The sequence below is a fragment of the Rhinolophus ferrumequinum genome, chromosome 7 (genome assembly GCF_004115265.2).
Source record: "Rhinolophus ferrumequinum isolate MPI-CBG mRhiFer1 chromosome 7, mRhiFer1_v1.p, whole genome shotgun sequence".
Lineage (NCBI taxonomy): Eukaryota > Metazoa > Chordata > Mammalia > Chiroptera > Rhinolophidae > Rhinolophus > Rhinolophus ferrumequinum.
In genome coordinates, this window is record NC_046290.1 from 44,988,819 (window position 1) to 45,005,834 (window position 17,016).

Genomic DNA, 17,016 nt, shown 5'->3' on the forward strand with positions numbered 1-17,016 from the left:
ATCTCCACTCTTTCAATCTTTCTTTATATATCCCTTTTCCTTGCTGTATCAGAAATCCTCTCCCAGTTTTCCACACCTCCATTGGGTAGAGAAGCTTCATACTTGAAACCTTACAGTCTGGACTAACAGTGAATACAAGTTTAGATATCCTGAGTTTTCAAAAGTCTGCTTTACACCACTTCATTTTTATTTTTATTATTTTTATTTTTATTTATTTTTATTTTGTTTAAGATTTTTTTATTGGGGAAGGGGAACAGGACTTTATTGGGGAACAGTGTGTACTGCCAGGATTTTTTCCAAGTCAAGTTGTTGTCCTTCCAGTCGTAGTTGTGCAGGGTGTAGCTCAGCTCCAGGTCCAGTTGCCAGTTGTTAGTTGCAGGGGGTGCAGCCATCATCCCTTGCGGGAGTCGAACCAGCAACCTTGTGGTTGAGAGGTCTCACTGCAACCAACTGAGCCATCTGGGAGCTCAGTGGCAGCTCAGTTCAAGGTGCTGTGTTCAATCTTAGTTGCAGGAGGTGGAGCCCACCATCCGTTGCAGGAGTCAAGAAGTCCAACCAGCAACCTTGTGGTTGAGAGCCCTCTGGCCTGTTGGAATCGAACCGGCAGCCTTCTGTGTTAGGAGCGTGGAGCTCCAACTGCCTGAGCCACCGGGTCAGCACTGTCATTTTTATTTAAGACATACATTAGTATAGGCAGACCTTGGATATATTGCAGGTTCAGTTCCAGACCACTGCAATAAAGCAACTATTGCAATAAGCATGTCATAATCTTTTTGCTGGTGAAGGGTTTTGCTTGCCATTTGTAAGAGATGCAACATCTGTGAAGCACATTAAAGCAAAGTGCAATAAAACAAGGTATGCCTGTACCTATTTTCACTAACCGAAAGAAATCCAAAGAGGATTTTTGCTTTTACAAAAAAAAGGCGAACAACAAAAATAGTGTTCAGCATTTGTTTTGCAGTGAGCCCTTATAGAGGCAGTGTGCACCCCCAAGCAGTGAGAGGGGTGCTGCCAAGCTTCCCTGGGAACTATACTCAGCATCTCAGCATCAAACCTCCATAGCTTTGAACTGTCTCTATGAGCATCTGTGCTTTATCTCGACTTATTTTATGCATCCATTAGCAAGATGTGTCCTGAGGTAATTGCTCCTTCACTTTCTGCCATCTCAGCTTATGAAAGACTTCATAGGAATGCTGTACGTTCGGATAGCAGGAGAAACCTGTATCGTGGTTGGGATAATTATCATGTCTTCCTATACATTAGTCTCCTCCCCTCCACCACCCCACCCCATCCTCTGGAAACTGTCACATGACCTTTCTGCGTCTATCTCTTTAACGAGAACTAGGTGGCCATACTTAGTTAGTTATAAGAGAAGCTGGGACATTCATTCTATTTCCTGGCTGTCAATGTACGCAGTTAAAAATTGGTGTTTCTGATTCTATGGAAGAATGAGAGATACTGGGAGTGTGGATAAGCAGTCTGTGACACATCCTTGGAAGAGAAAACCAGAAATACTTTTTTAACGGGGCCTAAGCATGTAGAATCCTCCACCAGTTCATAGTATTCTCTTTGGCTGTTGGTCATCAGGAAGTACCACTCTGTAATACGAAGAGTAGGTTCCCCTCAGCTAAGTGTCTGCCTGGGGTACAGGAAGGTGATCAGGGAAAGGAAATTGTGTCCTTCCTTGGTACCTTGCTGACCTTCAGACCAAACACACAAACTGAGTTACAGTGGAGGTCCATGTAGATCTTCTACTGAGAGGTCAAGTAGATACCACAGAGCAGCACAGAATAGGGGAATGTAGTGGGCACTTTAACAGGAATATTCCATTGGTTACAAAAAATCTTAATGCTTCATAGCCTTAAGCATATGGAAAGGCAGTGTCTACACTTTCTCCCTACTCTCTCTATTCTGGTCTTTTGCCAGCCTCCCTCAAAGACCTTCTGCCCAGTCCTCACCCTCTTCCTTTTCGGACCTCCACCTTTCCCCACAGATCCTAGTCATCTGACCTTTTTAGGGCAAGCTCTAGTACCTCATATTTTTGTCCAGATACAAAGGGAGGTTTTCCTCTGCCCTACCTGTGCAGTGCTCACAGGGCTCCAAGAGTGGAAGGAAGATGATGGAGCATTTCTAGTTCAGTTCTTTGGTAGATCCAAATGCTAATTTCCTTCCAAAGAAATACAGTTCCACAAGGAGACTTGATCCTACTTCTAGTGGAATAAACCTGGCAATAATGTAGTAAGAGGCATTTGATTCCTCATTAACTTACATACGCGCTGCTGCATTTGCTTCTATTTTTTTCCTGAGCTCCAAATATATTCTTTCTGATTTCATTAAAAAAATACTTACTGAGTACCTAATAAGTGCTAGGCACTCTTTTAGGTCCATGAGATTCGTTGGTGAGCAAAACAGACAAAAATCTCTTCCTTCCTGGAGCTTTAATTCCACACTCTGATTTGCAAATCTCTTGCTCCATAGGAGTATGGGACAGGGAGAAGGTTCATCAAAGTGCATGATACATAGGAGCATTCGTGGCTATTTCTCGTTATACCACTGGTCCTGTATAGAATATCGCCTCACTGATGACCCAACTTGTGACTGTGTCACAAAATCTGATTGGAAATGGAAGTAGGGTTTTGCTAATACAGGCCTGGCGATTATTACCCACATCACTTGACAAATACACATGCCGATGGCACTGATCAGATTTCTTTACTTCTAGGTATAAAGGACATCATCCAGTGTTTTCTCTGTAGAGGATGTTCAGAAAAGTGGGAGGAAGGTGATGACCCATTAGAAGATCACACCAAACATTTTCCTAAGTGAGTAGAATGAATGTTTAGTGTCTGTGAGTTTGGATGTACTTTAACAGTTTTCCCCTCATTTTCTTCCTCATTTGATCTTCTGATTAAACCTTGCCCACCCCTCTGAATCATACTATGAAGAATGAGTCTTTATCTTTTATCCCCTTGCTCTCATGACACCCTTTCCGTTTAGCCTTCTTCTCATTATAGTTATAGCATAGTTTTGGTAAGATCAGTATTTTTACATTATATGTTTACTTGTGGCTATATAAATACTATGCAGAGCTGAACCTGTACTAAATTATGACTTATTTTCCCCTCCCTGTACAAATTTTAATTTTTGTAGAAAGTAATTATTGTCTTGTTAGTACGTTTGCTTAGTTTTTTGTTTTTTGAAATGAAATTTGTACATTAACCATTTTAAAGTGCACAATCCAGTGGCATTTAGTACATTCACAATGTTGTACAACCACCCCAACTAATTCCAAACAGTTTCATTACCCTAAAAGAAAACTGTACCCATTAAGTAGTTACTCCCAATCTCCCCACCCCACTCTTGCTCCTTAGAGCTACCAGTCTGCTTTCTATCTCTATAGATTTACCTATTCTGGATATTTCATATAAATAGAAGCACACAACATGACTTTTTGTATCTGGCTTCTTTCACTTAGCATAATGTTTTGAGGTTTATCCATGCAGTAACATGTATAAGTATTTCATTCTTTTTAAATAGCTGAGCAATATATATCAATTTATATATATATTCAATATATATAAATATATTCTATATTCTATAGTATATATTTAATATATTAGTATGTATTTCAATTTATTAAATATATATATTTCAATTTCTCCATCTTCTCATTAATATTTATTTTTTAAAAAAAAACTATAGCCATTTGCTTAGGTTTTTTTTTTTTTAATGTCTTTAGCACTAGTTCAAATTCTCCCAAATGTTTAAATCTCCTCTCCAGTCATTCGGACTGATAAGATATCCCATCATTTCATTTTCTTGAAGGAGTCTCCAATATGAATTCTTTATCCTCTAGTCGTCCTACAATGCTGGGATCGTTCTTCATGGTCATCCTAGGGATTCCTATTGTCTCTCTCCTGTGTTGTAGGTCCTGTGTCCTGGATCTAATGTTGTTATTAAGTTGGTGCAAAAGTAATTGTGGTTTAAAAAGTTAAAAATTGCAAAAACCACAATTAGTTTTTCACCAACCTAATATTGCCTTGGTTTATTCACTCATTTTGGTGGAACACTCCTCCACAGTTCCCTGGGAAAGATTGCCCAAGAGGTCCATGTTTCTAGCTTGTATATGAGTATAATGCTTATCTATCTATTTGCACACACTCGCTCACATTTGTTTGGTGGTTTAGCTGGGTATAAGTTCTAGGTTGGAAGTCATTCTAATTTTAAATTGTAGAGGCGTTGCTACATTTTCTTATAGCTTCCAGTGTTGCTGTTGAACAATTCCATACCTTTCTGATTCTTAATCCTTTAATTGCAAACTACTTTCTCCCCTTTTGGAAGCTTTTAGGATTTTGTTTGTTTCCAGTGTTCTCAAATTTCATGAAGAAATGGCTATTTAATATTTTTTTCAGTGGATCTTTAAACGTGTTTGGTTTATTTATTTTTCACCCACCAAAATCTTCAGAAATGTTCAATTGCAAGAATAAATTTGTTGTTTTCCCTTTGTAATTTGTAAGAGTTTTCCAGAAATAAATATTAATACATGCAGATCTTAAAATGAATACTTCGATCTAATTCTAAGATTCTAAAGAGAATATTGCTTTGAAGGAGTTTTGACAGAAGTAGTTGCTTTTTAAATTTCGATTTAGTATGTAATAAATTATTGAAAACAGTGGGGACTTCCTTCTTAATTCTTGGAAAGATAGGTTTGGATGCAGTATCTAATTTTGCAGTCTAATTTTATTTAGAAATTTTTTCTAGAATCTTATCAGCTCACTTTTTGTATGGCTTTTTACTCTTCCTCTGTCATTTTTTAAAATAAAAAACTAGGATGCCTCCAAAGGAGTACCTAAAATACTTATTATGATTTGAAGGCCAATAATAAAAGAAAGCAATAAACTCACCACTAAAATTAAGAAATTGAATATTACCAATGCCTTAGAAGGCCAGTGTGTGCACATCTTCCCCAATTTCAGTTATATCCTGTCTCTCCAATCCAGAGGTAAACATGACCCTGAATTTTGGGTTAATTATTCTTTTGCTTCACTTTATGGTTTTTCAAACTACATATGTATCCTTAAACATTGAACTTTGTCTGTTCTGGAATTATAAATAAGTAGAAGCATACTGCATGATTCCTCTGTGAGTGACACAATTTGCTCCACGTTGTTTTTGAAATTCATTCATAATTGTGTGTAGAGTTGTAGTTCACTTGTTTTCACTGCTATATAGTGTATTATTTTATGAATATATAATAATTTATCCATCCTATTCTTGATTCAACATCTGAGTTGTTTTCAGAGTTGCAAATTCAAATAATGCTACAAATAATGCTAACATTCTTGTGCATACCGTGTTTCTCCGAAAATAAGACCTAGCTGGACAGTCAGCTCTAATGCATCTTTTGGAGCAAAAATGAATATAAGACCCAGTATTATATCATATCATATCATATCATATCATATCATATCATATCATATCATATCATATCAGCCCCAGTCTTATTTTACTATAAATTTTTTTACTTAATTTTAATTTTAATGTTATTTACTTAATATTTTATGTACAGTAAAATAAGATCAGGTCTTATATTAATTTTTGCTCCAAAAGACGCCTTAGAGCTGATTGTCTGGCTAGGTCTTATTTTTTGGGAAACACAGTATTTCTCTTTGTGCATGTATTTCTCTAGGATACATAACAAAACATAGAATTGGAGTCACAGGGTTTGCACATATTCAACTTTACTAGATTGTGCAAAACTTTTTACAAAATTGCTTGTACTGATTTACATTCCCACTAGCACAGATGAGTTTCCTTTGGTCTGCTTCCTCACTAACTTAGTATTGACTAAATTTTAATTTTTGACAATCAAATTACTAATAATATTGAGCCTATTTTCATATTTTCCCTTACAATTTCTCTACTATTTTTCTTCAGAATTGTCTTGATTATTCTTTGCTCTTTCATATTCATAGAATGTATGAAATGTCCCTCTTTATCCCTCATAGTATTCCTTATTCTTGTCTTTATCTGATATTAATATAGCCACTCCTGCTTTTCTGCAGTTTTTACATATCTTTTTTGAAATCATTTTAATCTATGACTTCATATTTAAAGTGAGTTTCTTGTAGGCAACATAGTCGGATCTTGCTCTTTTAAGTCTGACAATATCTGCTTTGTAATGGGAGTTTATAACATGTACATTTAATGTAATTATTGAAATATTTGGATTTAAATCTATTTTGCTATTTGCTGTTTATCCCATATCTTCTTTTTTTCTCTTTTCCTGACTTCTTTAGTTTTTAGTATTCCATTTTATCTCTATTATTGGTTTAGTAGCTGTACATCTTTGTCTTTTAAGTGCTGCGTGCTCTACAGTTTACAAGGTGCATGTCTAACATACCATGGTCATCCTCAAATATTATAACACTTAACATACAATGTATGAACTCTGTAACAGTATACTTCTATTTCTCCCCTCCTATTCTTTGTGCTATTGTCTTATATTTTATTTCCATATATATAGTATAAATCTCACCATATAGTGTTATATTTTTGCTTTAGATTATCTTTTAAATACATTTTAAAAAGAGAAAAAAATGTCTTTTACATTTACCCACTTAGTTACCATCCCTGGCACTCTTCATTCCTTTGGTTAGAACCAAGTGGAGTTCCATCTGTTATCATTTTCCTTTTAACTAAAGAACATTTCTCATGGTGCAGGACTGCTGGCAAATAACTGTATTGGCTTCATTTGTATGAAAAAGCCTCTATTTCACTTTCCTTCAGAGTCCTTTCCCTTGATGGGTCTATCTGCATAGCGACCTTGGGCAGAAATATTAAAAGTCCTATTTGCCATTTTCCTGCAGCTACCCTTCTATTCCTAGACTCATCTCCAGGCCATGCAGGAAAATAAAAATGAGTGTCCTCTTGCTTTATCTCCTGCTTTCCTGTGATTCTGCAGCATGAAAATGAGCCCAAGTAGGTTGGTTGGTCTTAGTCTTCCCATTCACCTACTCACATTTATAGATCTCACCTATCCAAGTTAATCATTTTGGGCAGAGCTCTTTGGAATTTTCTCCCTTTATTCTTCAGGTAGACATCATGTCTGAGTTTAGAGGACATTTACTTCCCAGTTTCATGAAGTCTGGCAAATGGTTTTTAGAGAGTATGTTTGTGGCCATTCTTTAGTCTTCATATTGATAGATAGAGGTTTTTTTGTTTTTGTTTTTGTTTTTTTTAATAAACATTTTATTTGGGAATAATTTTAGATTTAGAGAAATAGTACAAATATAATTCAAACTTCCTATATTCCCACACCCAGATTCCCCTGATACTAACATCTTTTGCATTACCATGGTACACTTGTCAAAATTAAGAAACCAACATTGGTACATTATTATCAACTCCAGACTTTATTTGGATTTTGCTGTCTTCTTTTGAGTGTTCCAGAATCCACAGATGGAGTTTCCTTCTCTATTTTTGATTCTTTGGGTTCATTTTAGTTGGCTTCATGGATAAATGTTCAATATGTACCCATTCCACCAAATTCACTGGTTATCCCCATCACTTTATAAACCATTTACATTTCTATTGCTAAGAGCAACAGTATAAATGTCTTGTTTGATAATAACACTGACAGAGTAAATCACTAGAAACGTTAACTTTAAATTTAATTTTTGTCATTAAAACCCCAGCAGTGTTTTTAAAAACCTAATGCATATGCTTACTTGCCTACAACTATTTTTATAACTTTTAACTTTTGTGCTTAGTTGTCAGTTTCTCCAAAATATAAAGGCCTCTGCAGAAGTGATTCCAGACCTTCAGAGCCATGGTGAACTTTCTGAATTAACGGTAATGAACAACACCATCTTGTTTATTTTAGCAGTATGTGATTGAAAACTATTTTTGAACAGGAATTGCTCATCATCAATATGTAAATAAATCCTACAAATATCGATTAAGTACCTGTGATGAGCTAGGTGCACATGGGAATACTACAATAAACAAGACATAATATCTAACTTCATGAAATGTAGACTCAATCCCTTCTACTTTGGGGCTCAGACTCTTTTAGACTTAGAGGTGACTAGTATTCAGGCTGTCTGGATTCCATCTGTGATCTTCATTTGTAGGACAGTAAGGTCTGACTTGCTACTTGGCTGCTCTTGGGGCTGGAAACTTGTTATGTTTCTTTTACAAAAGCAAATGACCAAATCATAAACCTAAATAATAGGCTGACCCCTTTAAACTGAGAAATCTTCATAGTTCTCTGGGATATACGCCACTATCAATTACACACACACACACACACACACACACACACACACACACACCACTCCTTATTAGAGGTTGTATGTTAGGTATATTACATTCGTCATTCCACAGAAAGAAAACAAAGTAACTTGCTATTTATTTGATTCAAATTTTATAATTGTGAGCTGAAAAACGAAATTGAAAAAAAAACTCGGGGATATATAAGTAGCTTATTTTTAAAGGAAGAAACAACCTGCCTGGATCCCGGATATGTAATATTAAAAATGTTAATAGCTAAGGTCAAAGCTATATCTAATGATTTTTGGAGGGCTTTCTTGCTCCAGATGCTATGATTCAGATTGTCTGGATGGACAGTAATAGCTGCTTGACTAATGCATGGAATGTACTGTATGTGTACCACCTAGGAGCCACAGTTACAGATGTTTGCATATCATTTATTACTCCATATCTGTAGCTCTCTTCCCTTCAATTGGAATACATATTTAAGGGTGAACTGTGTTTAGATGATTGGTCCTCAACTGTAACATGAAACCCCACCCTCTTATACAAACTTTGATTATTAATAGAGGATTATTTTTCAAAGGAAACCACAAGTGAAAGCAATCTTGAAGATTCAGCAGCAGTTAGTTCTATCGTGCCAGGTAAGTAGCACATGGGATTGTATGTATGTGTACATATATTCATATGTAGGGGATTTTAAAAGAGTATTTGTAATTGTGCCTTTCTTCTCTCCACAGAGATAGCCCAGTGGTTTCAGGAGGCAAAGAGTCTGAGTGAGCAACTGAGAAAAGCCTACACCAATGCCAGTTTCCGCCGCATGTCTTTGCTTGAGGTGTCTTCTGGTCTAGCCACCAACCATTTGCTGGGTTGTGATCTGTCCCTTGCTTTAAAGCACATCAGCACTCCTGTGCAAGAGCCTGTGATGTTGCCTGAGGTCTTTGCCAACTTGAACTCTGTCATGTGTGTGGAGGGTGAAGCTGGTAGTGGAAAGACAGTCTTCCTGAAGAAAATAGCTCTTCTGTGGGCATCAGGATGCTGTCCCTTGTTAAACAGGTTCCAGCTGGTCTTCTATCTCTCCCTTAGCTCCACCAGACTGGACCAGGGGCTGGCCAACATCATTTGTGACCAACTCCTAGAGACAGAAGGATCTGTTACTGAAATGTGCCTGAGGAGTATCATCCAGCAGTTAAAGAATCAGGTGTTATTCCTTTTGGATGACTACAGAGAAATGTGCTCAGTCCCTCAAGTCTTACAAAAACTGATTAAAAAAAACTACTCATCAAGGACCTGTTTATTGATTGCTGTCCATACAAACAGGGCCATCCGCCAATACCTAGATACTATTCTTGAGATCAAAGTGTTTCCCTTCTTTAATACTATCTGTATATTACGGAAGTTCTTTCCACACAATATACCCCTCCTGCAAAAGTTTATGATTCACTTCAGCTTAAATTCAAGTTTGCAGGGAATTCAGAAAACTCCTCTTTTCGTAGAAGCAATCAGTGCTTATTGGTTTCCGTATCCTTTTGTCCAATCCTTTGATGATGTGGCTGTTTTCAAGTCCTATATGGAATGCCTTTTCTTAAAGCACAAAACTTCAGGTGAACTTCTCAAAGCAGTTGTGTCCTCCTGTGGTGTGCTGGCTTTAAAAGGGTTCTTTTCATCTCGCTTTGAGTTTAGTGACGATGACCTTATAGAAGCAGGGGTCGATGAAGCTGAAGAGTTAACCATGTACCTGATGAGTAAATTCACGGCCCAGAGACTGAGGCCAGTCTATCAGTTTTTAGACCCTGCATTCCAAGAATTTCTTGCTGGGATGAAGCTGATTTTACTCTTGGATTCCGATAGGCAAGAAGATCAACATTTGGGGCTTTATTATTTGAAACAAATTAACTCATCCATGATGACTATAAGTTCCTGTAACAACTTTTTGAAGTATGTCTCCTGCTACCCTTCAACAAAAGCGGCGCCAAAAATTGTGTCTCACTTGCTTCATTTGGTGGATAATAAAGAATCATTGGAGAATATATCTGAAAATGATGACAAACTGAAGCACCATCCGGAAGTTTTTGAGAGGGAGCTGTTATTAAGGCAGCTGTTCTGTCAGTCATCTCCAGGTTACTTTTCAGTGGTTTCAAAACATTTACTGGTTCTTGCCTTAAAAATTGCATATCAAAGCAATAGTGTCGCTGCATGTTCTCCATTTATTTTGCAATTCCTCCAAGGGAGAACCCTGACTTTGGATGTGCTTAAGTTACACTATTTTTTTGACCACCCAGAAAGCCTGTTACTGTTAAGGAGCATCCAGTTCTCCATAAGAGGGAAAAAAAGGTCACCTAGAGTAGAATATTCAGTCCTGGAAACATGTTTAGACAAATCACAGGCACCAACTATAGATCAAGACTATACTTCTGCCTTTGAACCTCTGGATGAATGGGAGCGGAATTTAGCTGAAAAAGAAGAAAACGTGATGAGGTTTCTGGATATGCAACGCAATGCACCACCAGACATCAACACTGGCTACTGGTTACTTTCTCCAAAGCTTTACAAGATTCCTGTGCTGGAAGTCCACGTAACTGACAGTGACGGTTTGGACCAGGAGATGCTCCGGGTTCTAATGGCAGTCTTCTCAGCTTCACAGCACATTGAACTTCTTTTAATGAACTGCAGGGGTTTTATTGAAAGCCTCCGCCCGGCTCTTGAACAGTATAAGGCCTCTTTCACCAAGTGCTCCATAAGCAAATTTGAGCTGACTGCGGTAGAACAGGAATTGCTTCTCAACCTGTCTTCCCTGGAATCTCTTGAAGTTTCAGGGACAACCCACGTACAAGGTATACCTGAATATATTTTAGCCAACTATTCTGATGATAATTTTATTTGCTCACTCTGAGTTTCAGGTAGATAAAGCTTCTGAAAGCATGGGACTATAAATTCTTGCTGATAGAATAGATATAAAATAAATCTTCACTTCTTTATTTTTGTCAGTAGTATGAATTAGTGAAAGGCCTCTAAATAATGATTTTCAAACAACTCAGATAAAAATTAATAAAATATTAACTAATGAAGGCTCTTAATAAACAGACCCAAATTACGTGTTATTAGTAAAAGAATGATCTATATGTAAAAATGATGCCTGAGAATCACCCTTCCCCTACCTTCTTAATGGAAAGAAGGGCTTATACTTTCTGGGAAATAGTATCTCCAACTTATTTGTGTCTCCTTTCACTTCCCTAAGTAATGTTTGAGAGTTTTCCATGTAGGTTTTATATTTCTTTTCATTAGATTTATTCCTATGTACTTTTGTTTTTTGATACTTGTATAAATATATATTTTATCATTTTCTAATTGTTGATAGTTATGGCTTTGGTTTTTCAACAGGTGGTTATATGCCTAGGTGTGCTTTGCTTTGTATATATCTTGCTTGAGGGTCACTGAATGTTTTTTGGATCTGTCGGTTATTTATCATCAAATTTATAAAAATTTTGTTTGCTATTTTTAATACTTTTATTATGGTAGAATATACATAAAATGTACTATGTTAACGACTTAAGCGTACAATTCAGTGGCATTAAGTGCTTTTACAATGATGTGCAACCGTCACCACTATTTCCAGAAACTTTTCATCATCCCAAAGAGAAACTGTGTACTCACTGAATAGTAACTCCTTCCTCTCCCCACTTGCTGGTGTCTGTACTACTTTCTGTCTCTATGAATTTGTCTATTCTAGTTCATATAAGGGGAATTGTACAATATCTAGTCCTTTTGTGTCTGGCCCTATTTAGCTTAGCATGTTTTCAAGATTCTTCCATGTCGTAGCATGAATCAGAACTTCATTTATTTTTTAGCTGAGTAATATTCCACTGTGTGTGTATTGCATTGTTCCTTCTGGCTACTGTTAAGTAATGCTGCTATGAATATGGGTGTGCAAATATCTCTTTGAGACCGTGCTTTCATTTTAGGCATATACCCAGAAGTGGGATTGCTGGATCAATTAATTCTGTTTAATGTTTGAGGAACCTCCAAACTGTTTTCCACAGTGGCTGCACCATTTTACATTTCCAAGAACATTGGACGGGGCGGGGGGCGGGGAGGGGGGGCTTCAATTTCTCCACATCCTCATCAATGCTTGTTGTCTTTTTTAATCATAAAGTCATCCTAGTAGGTGTGAAGTGGTATTTCATTGTGGTTTTCATTTGCTTTTCCCTAATGACTAATAATGTTGAGCATCTTTTCATGTGCTTATTAGCTGTCTCTTTGAGACATGTTCAAATTGTGTTGTCTTTTTGAGTTGTCTTTGTATATTCTAGATATTAAATCCTTATTGAACATGTGGTTTGAAGCTATTTTCTCCTATAGCTTGTCTTTTCAATGTCTTTGATGCATGTAAATTTTAAATTTTGATAAAGTCCAATCTATTTTTTTCTTTTTTGCTAATGCTTTTGGTAGTATATCTAAGAATTCATTGACAAATCCAAGGTCATGAAGATTTTACTCTTATGTTTTCTTAGAGTTGCATGATTTAGCTCTTATATTTAGGTTGTTGATCCATTTTGAGTTAATTTTGTATATAGTGCTGGGTGGTAGGGGTTCAACTTCATTCTTTTGTACGTGGTAATCCAGTTGTCCCAGCACCATTTGTTGAGGCGAGGTCTTATTTTTGTGAATCCAGAGTAGCACAATGCTTCCCACATAGTAGACATTCAGCAAATGCTGCATAAAGCAGTACCTTCACAGATATATTTTTTAGAAAATGTGTTATGGTATGTGAAAGTTTTTCATTTGAAAATATGAAAAGAGCTTGATGAATCAAAATGAATTGCAAGTTTTCCATTCGGAACTGTTTATATTAATAATGGAAAATTGTGTGCTGCTTTCTAGATCAACTCTTTCCTAATCTGGACAAGTTCCCATGCCTGAAAGAATTGTTTGTGAATCTGGATAAAGAAAATGTTTTCTCAGTCATTTCTGAAGAATTCCTAAATCTCCACTATATGGAAAAATTATTAATCCAAATTTCAGGGGAGGATAGTCCTTCCAAACTAGGTAAGGGTGGCACTTTGATTTACGTATTTTTATATCACTTGGAAAAGCTTGACCAATAACTCATTTAAGAGTTAAAGCTTGTATGGATGTGGCCTGTATCCATGGTAAATTGTGGGAATAGCACCTCTCATTAAGAAAGCAGAGAGCTATTTGTAATTATGGAGCCTTTACTGCATGCTGGGAATTGTTCCAAGCACTTTACAAATTTAACTCATTTAACCTCCATACCCATTCTATGAGGTAAGGTACTATAATTATTCTCATTTTACAGCTGGGGAAATTGAGGTATAAAGAGGTTAAGTAATTTGCTCAAGGTCACCCAGCTAAGGAAATGATAGATCAGTGATTCAAACACAGGAATCCTGACTACTACCGTGTTTCCCCAAAAATAAGACCTAGCCGGACCATCAGCTCTAATGTGTCTTTTGGAGCAAAACTTAATATAATACCAGGTCATATTTTACTATAATATAAGACTAGGTCTTATCAACATAGTCTTATATTAATTTTTGCTCTAAAAGACGCACTAGAGCTAATGGTCCGGCTAGGTCTTATTTTCAGGGAAACACGGTACTAAGTCTGAGCTCTTAACTACTGGTATACTGCCTTTCCAAAATAATTTGTAGAGTTCTTTTATTTTAAGTTGTTCTTTCAGTGCAACTTACAGATCTGCCAGAAGGAAATATTCTGATTGGTAGCAATCAGAAGGACGTCCCTGTTTTTCTCATGGTTGATGGACCACTTACTTATACAGCCATCTTTCGTAAATACATCATTTAGCAAAATGATTTAGGCATCAGCAGTTCCTTAGTTTAATAAAGACTGAACACTAAGGACTAAGGAAATGTAAATCTCTATGGAACTGACATGCAGAGTTGCATTCAAAAGAATTCCCTGAAGCTGAAGCTGGAAGTGGTAGTTTTATTATATTTGTCATCAATTTTCACTTCAAATTTAGGTTTTGTTTCAGAATTGCTTTTTCTTTCTTTGCTTTTGTGTTTCTTTATATAGTATTCCTATTGTGTAAATGTCCAATGAGAGACATTAGGATGTTATGTTAAAGCTGAAGGTGACTTTACTGAGTCAATGCCCTAGTTTTACAGAAGAGAAAACTGATCACCAGAGAGGGTCAATAACTATGTGTCCAAATTCAACACAGCTTGCTAGTTAGTTGCAGAACCTGAACTGAAGCCCCAAGTGGCCTGATTGTTGCATCATTACATTGTGGTGCTTTGTTTTAATTCAGTATTGTTGAACCAAAACAATAAATTATGTGGCTAATCCTCATAGAAATTTGCAATCTTCTCTAATTTCTTAAATCATTGATATTTTACAGTTAAATTAATTCAGAATTCTCCAAACCTTCATGTTTTCCATCTGAAATGTAATTTCTTTTCGGATTTTGAGTCTCTCATGACTGTACTGGCTTCCTGCAAGAAACTCAAAGAAATTAAGCTTTCTGGAGCATTTTTTAAAGCCATCCCATTTGGTAAGAGCTATAATCATAAAATTTTGGTTTAAGACGCTTCTGTGAACAGTCATTCTAAGCACTTTTAAAAAATAGTCAAATTTTAAAATGTAATTAATGTCAAAGAACTATTGTAATATGTATCTGATCTTAAATGAAGTTATCAAATAAGTTGTATTTGTTTCTAGAAGTTTAACTATTTCTAGTTATCAGAATTATTTCCTGAACCAAGATTTGTTTTATTTTATTCATACTAATTAGTTCAATCTGAATTACTGTATTACTTTTTGTCACTTAAAAAATATTTTTTAAATGTATTACTTTTTGGTATAAGAGATATAGCTGACATAACTAGATTTTTATTTTCCCTTTTATAGTCATCACTTTGCCAAATTTTACTTCTCTGAAGATATTAAATCTTGAATTCCAACAATTTCCTGATAAGGAAACATCTGAAAATTTTGGTATGTTTACAAAACAGTGCCTTTTACTTATTATTCTCTTCCCTACAAAATCCCTCTCCTGGGGCAGCTGCTTAGCTCAGTTGGTTAGAGCGCAGTGCTCTTAACAACAAGGTTGCCATTTCGATCCCCACGTGGGCCACTGTGAGATGCGCCCTCCACAACTAGATTGAAACAACTACTTGACTTGGAGTTGATGGGTCCTGGAAAAACACACTTAAAAAAAAAATCCATTTCCTATTTCGCATTAGGTACAACAAATCACCGTTATTAGCTGCCATAGCTAATTAAGAGAGACAGTGCTGCTCAACTTTTACCTTCCAAATGCCTTCATCTCACTCGATCTCATTCAAAGCAATATCCTCAGAGTGCCTTATTTCTTAGAATACATATTTGGTCATTATAGCATTATGCAATTTCATTGTCAGGTACCCATTCCAAACATGTTAAGTCTGTTGTTTCAAAGATTACTGGGGTATAGGTGAAACCATCTTTTAAGGTTAAGAAAATGCAGTATGTGAAAATCTGGCTTTAACAACATGATTAACTATAGAAAGAGCTTAAATACTTTTTAATTTTTTTATGATTACAAAAGTAATTATGCTCATGGAAAAAAATTCTAACGTGTTAAACTGAAGCATATTACAAATTTTAAGCATTTATTTGAACAAAAATGGATTTGAATTGGGCAGCATCCAGTCTAGCCGATAGAAGAGAGCTCTGAGGAGCTGTACAGAATGAAAGACTTTTATTGGCAGAAGACAGCAGGAATCAGGAAGTTATACTAGGTAAAAAAGCGGGTTGGTTGTTGCAAGGTTACTTTCCTTTAGGGGATGGCAGGGGTCTATAGGCAGATTACTTAACTAGTGCTGCTCAGGCAATTCCTGATTGACTGGTTTAAGATTCCATTTCTGGGAGAGCCAAAACTCTAAGTCTTGGTTTGGTGACTTGGGGCTTAGCATAAGCAACTCCATTTTGCACGTGTTGTCTCATTGTTAACACAGGAAAATATAAGTGGAGATAGGGAGTGTTGAGCAGTAGTGCTTCTCAAACTTTAGCATGCTTAAGGATCACTTAGATCTCTTCCTCTTCCTGTTTTCTTCCTTTGGAGGTAGCTTTGTTGGTGGGGGTGGAACACGAGGGCTGAGATAGCAGAGGCAGGATCAGGGGCCAAGGAGGTGGCTGGCATGTACAAACGGTTGATTAAGCAAATACACTGAGTATAACGAGAGCCAAGTTTCCTCACTGTTAGAGAAGAAATTTATAAATATTGAAAGGGGAGGCTAGAAAGAACTTTGAGGTAGTATTAAATTAGAATTGGAAATATTGGTGTGGGCTCATGTTTTTAACCTATTCACACAAATAAACAGATCAGTGTACACATAGATATCCATTTATATACACACAGTAATTAATGTACATATTTCTCAGCTCAGTTAAGTGAGAGGCTAGAAAGCACCTTAATAGCAATGAGCACACCAAATACCCAGCTCTTGACTTCTCAACACTGGCTTCCCTAAAAGGAACTAAGGTTCTTGGAGAAATGGCAGATACAAACTGGGACAGAGAAAGTAAAAGATAAACCTGGAACATCGTTTTATGCTAGAAAGTGTTTGAAACATTTCCAGGTATGAGGCCTCAGAAGTAGAGAAGTTTCTAGGGATCAAATGATCCATAATGTACCATTCTAAGGAGGGACCAAAGTGAAAAGGAAAGTTATGAGTGGTGGATTGTGAGACTTTAATGCTGGCGGGGGGGGGGGCAAGG

General features: G+C 36.5%; 1 protein-coding gene across 3 annotated transcripts in view; it reads left to right on the plus strand.

Moving 5' to 3' along the window:
- Positions 1 to 17,016, plus strand: part of NAIP (NLR family apoptosis inhibitory protein) — a 42,269-nt gene that overhangs the window by 14,533 nt on the left and 10,720 nt on the right. For all 3 annotated transcript variants that reach the window (XM_033110617.1, XM_033110616.1, XM_033110618.1), the window contains 7 exons: positions 2,723 to 2,822; positions 7,773 to 7,854; positions 8,861 to 8,918; positions 9,015 to 11,108; positions 13,156 to 13,320; positions 14,657 to 14,809; positions 15,166 to 15,252. In XM_033110617.1, coding sequence (XP_032966508.1) covers positions 2,723 to 2,822; positions 7,773 to 7,854; positions 8,861 to 8,918; positions 9,015 to 11,108; positions 13,156 to 13,320; positions 14,657 to 14,809; positions 15,166 to 15,252 — 2,739 coding nt within the window. The remainder of the gene's footprint in view (positions 1 to 2,722; positions 2,823 to 7,772; positions 7,855 to 8,860; positions 8,919 to 9,014; positions 11,109 to 13,155; positions 13,321 to 14,656; positions 14,810 to 15,165; positions 15,253 to 17,016) is intronic.